This window comes from Ambystoma mexicanum, chromosome 3q (assembly GCF_040938575.1).
Source record: "Ambystoma mexicanum isolate Mex_15411 chromosome 3q, UKY_AmexF1_1, whole genome shotgun sequence".
Classification (NCBI taxonomy): Eukaryota; Metazoa; Chordata; class Amphibia; order Caudata; family Ambystomatidae; genus Ambystoma; species Ambystoma mexicanum.
The window spans coordinates 13,788,169-13,798,009 of record NC_090926.1 but is presented as its reverse complement, the minus strand read 5'-3'; the positions used below and the strand labels follow the sequence as shown (position 1 = coordinate 13,798,009).

The following is a 9,841-nucleotide window of genomic DNA, read 5'->3' as shown; positions in this document are numbered from 1 at the left end:
GCAAACATCGATTCTTGACTATATAATCACCTCGAAAAATATGACAGTTAAGATACAAATTAAAAGTCATCAAAATAGAACAAAGTGACCATAATCTGTTGATTACCTCTTTTGAATTTGACGCAGCGGAGAAAAGAGCTCAGTGGCGGCAGAAGATTGAGGTTGTACCAGGAGGAAATCGTCTAAGATGAAATAGAGAGAGATAAAAAGACCAGCAAAAAAAAAGAAGACGATCATGAAATACAAACACTGGTTAAAATGGCATAGAATGAGCATGGAACAAAACGATGCAGAACAAATGCTGAGCTGTCTCGCCCAAAGAAATTCAAGAGACTTTTGGGCGATAATAAACGAAACTGAATGTCCTCAGAACTCCAGTATTTGTGACAGAAGAAAAATGGATTGGACACTATAGTGAGCTTTTCCAAAAACAACATTCTAGTGATATTCAAGAGGAACTTTTAGAAGAAACTTGGAATATTGCCATCACGAGAGACGATATCCTGGACAACATCAAGAAACTTAGCTCATCTCGTGCCTCCGGACCCGATGGTCTGACGAATGGCATTCTAAAAAAAAACCCAGACGAATGGGCGGATTTTTGCGACCAACTCTTCAAGATGATAATAAGCAAGGGAAAAGTGCCTATAACATGGAAACAAGCCTTAATTGTCCCCATATTCAAAAAGGGCTCAAGGGTTGAACCTAAGAACTACATGCTGATAGCCCTACTGGATGTAGTAGGTAAAATCTTTGCTACCCAGTTACTGGCCCAATTATTAACATGGATCAGACAAGCAAATGTTGCTGATGTGAGGCAAACCGGATTTGTAAAAGGTGTTGGTTGCAGTTTAAATTTGTTCATTTTGAATGCCCTCAAAATTGAAGTGATATGGAAGAAGACCCCGATCTACATCACTTTCATTGACCTGGCCCACGACTTTGACGGTGTGGACAGAGAGTTGTTATGGGCAAAAATGGCAAAAGAATGATGCCCGGTGAGCTTAATTGCTGCAATAAAGGCACTCTACTCAGAAACACCGGTCCAAATTCGTCTAGATAAAACAGGTCACTTAACGTCACCCATAAGAACATCACGTCAAGTGAAACAAGGCTGCCCGCTAGGAGCAACATTGTTCAACTTCTTCCTCTCGGATGTGAGAGAGACACACAGTGGAAGGAGTTCAATCCTTTCCCCCAAAAATCAACGGTTTTCACATCAGCACCCTGATATATGCCGACGAAATTGTTCTCCGTGACATGACACCAATGGGGCTTCAAAGAAAAATCAATGCCTTGAAAACGTATATTGATAACAGCCCCGAGAAAGATGGAAATAAATCCGAGCTACTGGTGCTTTAAAACTTGCAAGGAACAAATAAGAACAGTAGAACAAGAAAGTTCACTTGGATGCTTGGAAAGGAGACTTTGAACATGGTAAAGGAAGCTAAATATCTGGGCATTATAATAAATTCGAGCATCAATGATGAACCAATGGTGAAGAAAATTGCATCAAAATGCAATCAGATGGCGGCCCAAGTGGGCAGACTGCACTTAAAATATGGCAAATTCTCGCTTCTTCCTGTAATTTCTTATTACATGAATACAATCATCCCAGCCTTGACCTATGGCGCAGAGACATTGCTGGGCTGTCATTATGAGATCTGGACAAGGTGTGAACATGTCATTTGGAAGAGGATTCTAAATTTACCAAAAGGATTCCCTACAGCTTGCATGAGATATGAGGTAAGCCAACTGTCAATGGCAGCTGTGGTGATATGGAATGCCCTGGCGCTCTATAGAAAGGTGATCGGAGAAGACAACATTCCACAGTTCAAAAATACTAAAAAAAAATGGCACAGATAATGAGAAAGATAACCTCCTAACGCAATGGAAAAGTGCCTGTGAAACAATACTGGAACAGTTGGAAACTGATAAGAAACTCCTAGTAGACAACCCAAATGCAGTTAAAAAAATGTTTTTATAGCAAGAAGAGTGTGGATAAAAGCCCTGATCTCAGATGTAGGCTCTGTAACTTACAAGAAGAATCTCTTAAACATTTAGTTCTTTTCTGCCCAAAGATGAGAGATGAAAGAACAAATCACATGGGTAATGAACTGAGAAAATATCCTGACCGATGCGCAGAGGATTGGTGGCAGATTCTTCATGAAGGCACGAACTTCAAAATCATTTTTTTCTTAAGTAGTTAAAACAGAGATTAGACAATACAAACAAGTCAAGTGACCGAATGTTTCCTGGTGATGACGTGCAGAATAATTTAACGTCCATTTCTTAGTTGTTGAATCTATCAAGATTGTTTATGTCGATAAGACAAAAATATGAACTTGCATGTAATCTTGATTATTTTTCCATTTCTAAAAGATGAAAATTCCTTTGTTTTTAAAGGTTTGTAATAAACTAAATAAAAAAAAATAATAATAAATAAAAATAGTCTAATATGCTGTTATGTTACTGGAATTTGTACCGCTTACCACTGCAATTTGCATACCTCCAAGCTCTCTGTACACAATTGTCGGAAGCCAACACTAATGCCCCATCCATCTTTTATTTCTATTGCTCTCATTGTGAATGTACTATTAAAAACTCTGCTAAACAGCAGAAAAATAACAATATTAGAATTCTGCATGAATTACAAAAACTGCACAAGCCACTGTTAGGAGTCCATTTGGTCTGGAAAGGCTTTTCCCAGACCACATCCGCTGTACTGTTTGGCATCCAATTCTCAATATGCTTCTGTTATTTTATAGACTCATGCTAATAGCTACCAAACTGTCCAAACACTCCCCTTAAATGGGCCTGTTGGTGCCAGTATAGTCTCAAGCATCTTTATGATGCAAAGGAGGCAAGGGAAGAAATCTTTAGTGTTCCTGCTTGACGCTGCTTTACATTCTAGGTAGAGCCAGCACCTCCACCAAAGTATTCCCGCTCAAATCTCTTGAAGTCAGAATCTGTGAAGATGCCTGGTTCCTCCTTCTCCTTGGGTTTCTCCGGTATGCGATCCGATGCCTTCCGGCCTCTGTTCTGTCTCTGCACCTGCAAAGGCAAAAATATACAAAAAGAGTTTGAAGCAGTAGGAGTAAAGCAAAATTAGAATAGTAAAATAGCTGTTCAGACCAAGAGAAAAAGAACATAAAAAAAGAAAATCTGTTAAATATGCGACCAGAAGCATGCAAGTATTCGTGTCTAAGCACATGTTCGCTCCTCTATTTATATCCTTTCCTACTGGCGTTGACCCAGCCATCTAGCAATTTTTGCATTATACTTTTTGTTGTACTCTTAGAGAAGGATAATTGGTAACTGCTGTTCTTTATTTTTGCACTTCTAAAGCGCACTAAACCCTCTGGCATCAATGTTACTCGCAGTGCTTATCATTAGAAAGGAAACATCAATAGCACAAGGCTGGAATAGACAATTCAAGTGAGTTGCAGGCATAATTTATACACAGCACAAGGCTGGCGTCGTCCGAGCATAGGGCTTGTGGTTGCGCTTTCCAGGTGTATCTTTATTGCGCAATATGGTTGCATGCTGGGAGGCCTTCTCAAAGGGGAGAAAGGATAATAAATAGTGGTGCAGATATTCACTGATATCTAATGAGAGGAAAAACAAAAAAAAGAAAGTGAAACTGGAAAAACAGGTCAAAGACCAACAAAACCAGGAAGTTGGACACTGGTAGAGTTAAGTGCGTGCAGCGCAACAGCACAGGGTTAGAGTGAGAGCTGCTAGATCGAGGATGCATAATTCTCTATAAGACTGGAAATGGTTCTCCAGCAAAGGAAACTTCAAAGATTCATAAACTGTCCCTACCATCAAGTCGGAACCAAGATATAGCCAAAAATCTATCTCCCAAATACTTTTAAAAATTCAAATGAAAACAACTATTTAAGTGGGCAGAACAGCCTCCTTTTTACACATCTTATAGTCATTGGTATTTGTGCACTGCTATGATAACAGCAAGCAACAAACATCCCCAGTTATTTTTACAGTTTAGTCAGGAGCAGGACTATCCAATTCTTTCAACGTTTTCTACTCATTTGGCGATTGTGCTTATTTTGCATTCAAAAAATACGTGCACGATCCAAGGGTATCGGGTAATATTATCCCCATAAATAATATATATGGGCAACTGGAAATGTCATAGGCCATATTATTAATGGGGATAATTTATGGGGTAATGGGGTAAATGGGAGGGGGGGTTTCAGGAGTGTCCCCCGCAGGTTCTATATGGTAATATCGCCACAAAAAAAAAAAAAAAAAAAAAAAAAAAAAACAGTGCCATTCTTGTATGGCGATATTTTTGCGGGGATTTTAACACATGGAACCGATCCAATATGTCCACAGAGGGTAGAGGACGTATTTAGGAGCCTCTCCCCATGGGCCGCTAATAAAGTGATCAGAAAAGCAACGACAAAGCCCCCACTACCACCCCGGGACAGAAAAGGAACCCCTCACCCCCCAGGCACAGTGACCGTATCCGGAGAAACAGCAGGGGCATGGAGACCAGTCCAGGAAGCGGCTGCAGAGACACCAGCGAGGGACGGGCCGACCTTGCACACAACACCAACAGGCAAAATAAGGTCCGATTTGCCGGTGAGAAGAAGAGCAATCACGGGTCCAGGCAGCTCAGAGGTGGCACCCCGACCAGACATCTAGGGGGATTACACTGTGGAGGACCAGGAAGTAGTAGGACGAGCAGCCCGCACCGTAGTTTGGGCACAAGCAGAACATAGCGGGAAGAGAATCCCCCACTATGGTGGCCCACACATAATAATACATGTGTCGGGGGGGCAGGGGAGGACACACTAGTAGGTATGCAGAGCAACTATCGGGCCAAGTGGCCACCGAACGGAACGTAGCAGGGATCCGTGAGCAACCAGCGACACGCCAGGGGAACCGGGACAGCTGCCGAAGCAAGCGGGCTGCAACCAAGGGGAAGCAAGCAAGTCCGCCCCTCTTACCCCCCTCCCCTCCACCCCCCTCCCAAGACAGCATAATGCTCAATTCTAACAGGCCACAACTCGGTAGCCAACAAAGTATAGAATAAGGAATCACAGCGCTAGCCATCCCCACAGTTCAGAGCAACAACATGTGATAACAAGAAGGGGGAAGTGACAGAGGGAGAAATCTGAGAGAGGGAATCAGAGCCACAAAAGAGAGCGGGAGCTCAATCACACTTCTATGGAAGGTGGGTACAAATAACCCACAATGAAAACCACTAGAAGCCCAGGCTAACTTGGAGAAAATCCTCGGAACAGCAGATTTCTCCAACCACATGTCCAAAACAAGAGGTAAAGCGGCTGTAGGCGGCGACTGAATCTCCCCAGGCAAAGCAAGTCACGAGCATTAAGCAAATGTGGGGTGCAGAGGCAGTGATAAGCTCAAGAGGTGGAGGGAGCAACCAAAGCTAGAAACATCAGGAAACCATCACAGAAGTAGCAATGTCAACCCGCAAAGAGGACATGCAGGGCTGGTTTAAGGAGTTCCAGGATCAATTCACGGCCTTGTTTCAAACGCAGTTCGAAAATCTCAAACAAGAACTTAAACTGGACATCGCCACACTGGAATAAAGGAAAGACACAGTAGAAAGGACCTTTCAGGAGATGGAGGATGACTCTAAACAAACCGAATAAGCCTCAAGGTGTTCAAACACCTGGCGCGCCTGACGCACAACTGAGATACAATCCAAAGACTTTAAGATCGCTCACGTAGGTCCAATATTAGAATTAAGAACCTCTCTGAAATAGTAACTGACAAAGACCTGAAAAACACAGCACACCAGCTCTTTGCAGAGGTTCTGGCAGATGATTCAGTAGCCGTGGTCCAGATAGACTGGATACACAGAGTCGGCCCATGCAGAATGGGAGAACCAGGGGCACGCCCCCGAGATTTGCTGGTGGCAGTCACCTCTTTTGAGCAAAAAGAACAAATCTTACGTTAAGTGAGGCTGGCGGGCCAAGTCCAACGGAGAAGAGGTGCAACTTTACCAGGAACTAGCGCAGGCCACACTTCAAAAGAGACAGCAGATGGGTCCAATAGTAAGATCCGTAACGTCCAAGCAAACTAGGTACAAATGCACATTCCCCCTTGGACTGCTCTTCACATTGGAAGGAAGATAACATACAATTACCACATGCGAAGGTGAAATAATCTTGAACCTGCAAGGAGACAACCAGGGGACAAGTGAGAGAACAGAGAGGAGGAACATCCCACAGGAAGCCATGGGAATGGAAAAAGGTCACAGACAATGGCAAAACGGACAAAAGGAAGTGATAAGGTGGAGAACGTTGGAGTCGGTGAACACTGAAATACAGGACGGACAAGTAAGACTGGGTTTGATGACACAAGGTGGACCCCCAATTGGGGACAAGACCGATATCGTTACAAGGAGCAAGCCGGCCCAGGGGGGGCCGGAAGGGAGGGAGTCGGTCAATGGATCTCATAGTGGGGTTTAGAAATCCTTGCGACGATAACTCTGGGAGGTCAGAGGGCCAGGAGAAACAGACATTTCGTCTGAGCGTCCATAGGAACATGGGCCCTCCTCAGGGTGTTGGGGATGGGGGGGGAAGCGGGAACAAAAAGTTGTGGGAAGTTGGGATAGTTGGGGGTAGAGGGGATGGAGGAGGGAGTTAAGGATGGGGAATGAGGGGGGTGTAGGTCCAGGTCTCTGAAAACAAACGTGATAATAAAAAGGAGAAAGATAGAATGGCACCACTAAAAATACTAACTCACAACGTGAGGGGCTTAAATTCCCCAATCAAGAGGAAAAAAAAAACAACTGATAAAATGGGTGAAGGCAGATCTATTAATGTATCAAGAGACTCACATAAAAAAAAACAGCTAAGCGACACCTGAAAATGAGAGGGTTCACACAGATATATCAGGCAAACGCAGTGGAGAAAAAGGCGGAGGTAATGATAGCGATACTGGACGGGAAGGGAATACAGGTGCAGGGAACCCTACCAGACACGGAAGGTCAGTGCCTCTTTTTGAATATTACATACTGAGACAGGAACATAACATTAGCCACGGTATATGCCCCGAATTCTGGACAAGACGGGTTCTTGAGGGGGACCCTCTCAATCCTGGAGGGATTTGCCACTGGCAAGGTGGTATTATCAGGGGATTTCAATCTTGCTTGGGTTCCACTTCTGGATAGGAGCAACATCACACGGTCGGGAACACAGGGCCCTTCCAAGGGATTGAAACAGAAAATTGAAATATTAGCACTCCATGACATATGGAGATCGATAAGGGGACTGGTACAAGGATTTACCCACTACTCTTACGTCCATACCTCGCAATCAAGAATAGATTATATATGGGCTCCACAGGGCTGGTGGGCAAAGTTAAGGAGATAGACCTAGGCTCCAACTCCCTTTCGGATCATACCCAGATTATAGTGACATTTGACTTGGGACACATCAAAGGGGGGCTATGGAAATGGACATTTCCTGTGGAACTCCTTCAAGATCAGGGTATGGTGGACTCCATTAGGGATAAAATTGAACAATACCTTTTTGAAAATGAGAAGGGTGAAACACCATTGTGACTAGCCTGGGACGCATTTAAGCGGTACTAAGGGGGGGGAACTGGTAGCGTTAAAAGTGGGAAGGACATGCAGAAACGTGGGGGGGGGGAAATTGGAAAGGAAACAGAGATTCAAGGAGAAATTTCTAAGAGACCAAACAAGAACCTGCGCTTAGCACTGCGACCCGTTCAGGGCCAGTTGAATGCCTACATAGCAAGCGGGCAGAGAAATCCCTTCTATACTTGAAACATTGGTATGATATAAGAGCAAACAAGGCAGATAAACTCCTTGCAAGGCAGCGGAAGACTAGGGAAGAGACTAGAACAATTATGAAACCCCCAGGACAACAAGAGCCAGGAGAAGACTAAAGATGTGGATATGGTGGGGGGAGATCTTAAGGGAATACTACAGAACGATATATACATCTGACAACCCCAAAGGGGACAGACTGGACTAATACTTAGATAATCTCACCCTATCACAGAGGAGGAAAAGGGAACTCTTGAGGGAGATATAACGGAGGAAAAACTTAAAGCAATAAAAAAAAAATACTGAAAAAACAAGGCACCGGCCCCAGACGGCTACACGGACTGCTTCTAAAGAACATTCTCAAACATTCTGGCCCCTAGACTAACTAAACTGTTCAATACATTTAAGAGGGTAGGCAAAATAACCTGATCAATGAATGAGGCGAAATTGGTAGTTTCCACCAAACAGGGTACAAATCTAGAACTCCCGGGCTCATATCGCCCAATGGCTCGCATAAATTTAGGCGCAAAGCTTTATACTAAGGTACTGGTCGAGAGCATCTAGCACTTGCTCCCATCACTCATAGCATCAGACCAATCAGGGTTTATACAGACAATATTAGTCTCAATAGATGCAGAGAAAGCATTTGACAGGGTGGAGTGGACACAATTATTCCGCAATATGGAACGAACGGGTTTCGGGCAGAACTTCCTCAATATGGTAAGATGCGGGTGGCCCTAAATGGCATAGTGTCAAGGCCAGTGAGCCTGGGTAGGGGGAACGAAACAAGGATGCCCACTGTCACTGTTTGTCATGGCAACAGGCTCCAGGACACAAAAACCACACCATCTAGTGATGGGGCAATGGGTCACTTGTCCAACTCTCGTCCCTTTGGGACTCAGCCACAGGGGCCCTGGCTGGACTCATATAAAGAAGTGAGTAGAACACTTTATTTCAGTGCAGGAGTGCTTTTATTTCACAAGAACTTTCCAGGTGGTACTGAAAGCGTTTAATCCAGAACGTGCACTTTACTGGGGTGTGGCTCCCTAGGCTGGGTCTTCACGTGCTGACTCAGGAAGTGGCAGACAGGCTGAAGCTGGTGGGCGTGGCTTCTGAGGCTCAGCTATATAAGCAGCTCCATCCTCGAGGCTGATGCTTCACGTTACATTGCACCTCCGTGCAACGAGACGCTCACCACCGCCAGGACCAGCAACAGACTTACCTCGTTGAATCCTGTGCTGCAGCTGCTTGCTTACCTGGACTCCAGCGCTCATCTACACGGCAGCAGTCCTCTTCCCGACAACAGCTGCTTGCTTACCTGGACTCCGGCGCGCATCTACACGGCAGAAGACCATCTTCCAGGCAACACGCAGAGCTCAATCTTGACGCCGTAGCACCGGCGGTCTTCATTCCAACGAAGCCGAATTCCTGAAAAGACGACAAGACAAGGTTAGAATAACTACCGACACGTGATCTTGGGTCGCGCTGCAGTTCAAACCCACGCGCACCCCTAGAGGTTACTTACCAGTTACCAGACCATCGTAACTACTCGCCTCCTATCTCCAGTACTGCTTCAACCTCTACAGCGACCGCCGGAACCACAGCATTACCTGCATGGGGAAAGAGCAGAGAAAGAGACATACACTGAACGGAAACTAGATTAAGAACAAACTTTACCAATAAATTTACGAAAAGTCGAAAGACTTACAGGCGTGTGAAAACAAGGGAAACACCAGCAAGAGAAGTGGACTAGCCGCAGCCGGCCTGGGCTACCACGACAAGGGACCAGTGAAGGAACTCTGTCCATTAGACAAGTGCCCCGCCAGAAGCAGCAGGACGTAGAGCTCACCATTATCATTCAACAGGTGAGTTATAACGCATCCCCTGGGAAGGCACGTCTTGGAAGAAGAGATCTAAAGAGGGGGTCAGGTCCGTAAACTGCAGACTTACAACCCCCTTATATCACGCAGGAATCACGCTGTCCCGCCGCAACCATCCACATAGGCGCAGAGGGAAAAGCCAGACAAGAGGTTTCACCCCTGGGAG

The 9,841-nt window shown here is 45.0% G+C and overlaps 1 protein-coding gene across 2 annotated transcripts in view; it reads right to left on the bottom strand.

Moving 5' to 3' along the window:
- Window positions 1-2,547: 2,547 nt before the first annotated feature.
- Window positions 2,548-9,841, bottom strand: part of RPS19BP1 (ribosomal protein S19 binding protein 1) — a 269,268-nt gene continuing 261,974 nt past the window's right edge. For both annotated transcript variants that reach the window (XM_069652939.1, XM_069652940.1), the window contains exon 4: window positions 2,548-3,054. In XM_069652939.1, coding sequence (XP_069509040.1) covers window positions 2,911-3,054 — 144 coding nt within the window. In that variant the 3' untranslated portion in view covers window positions 2,548-2,910. The remainder of the gene's footprint in view (window positions 3,055-9,841) is intronic.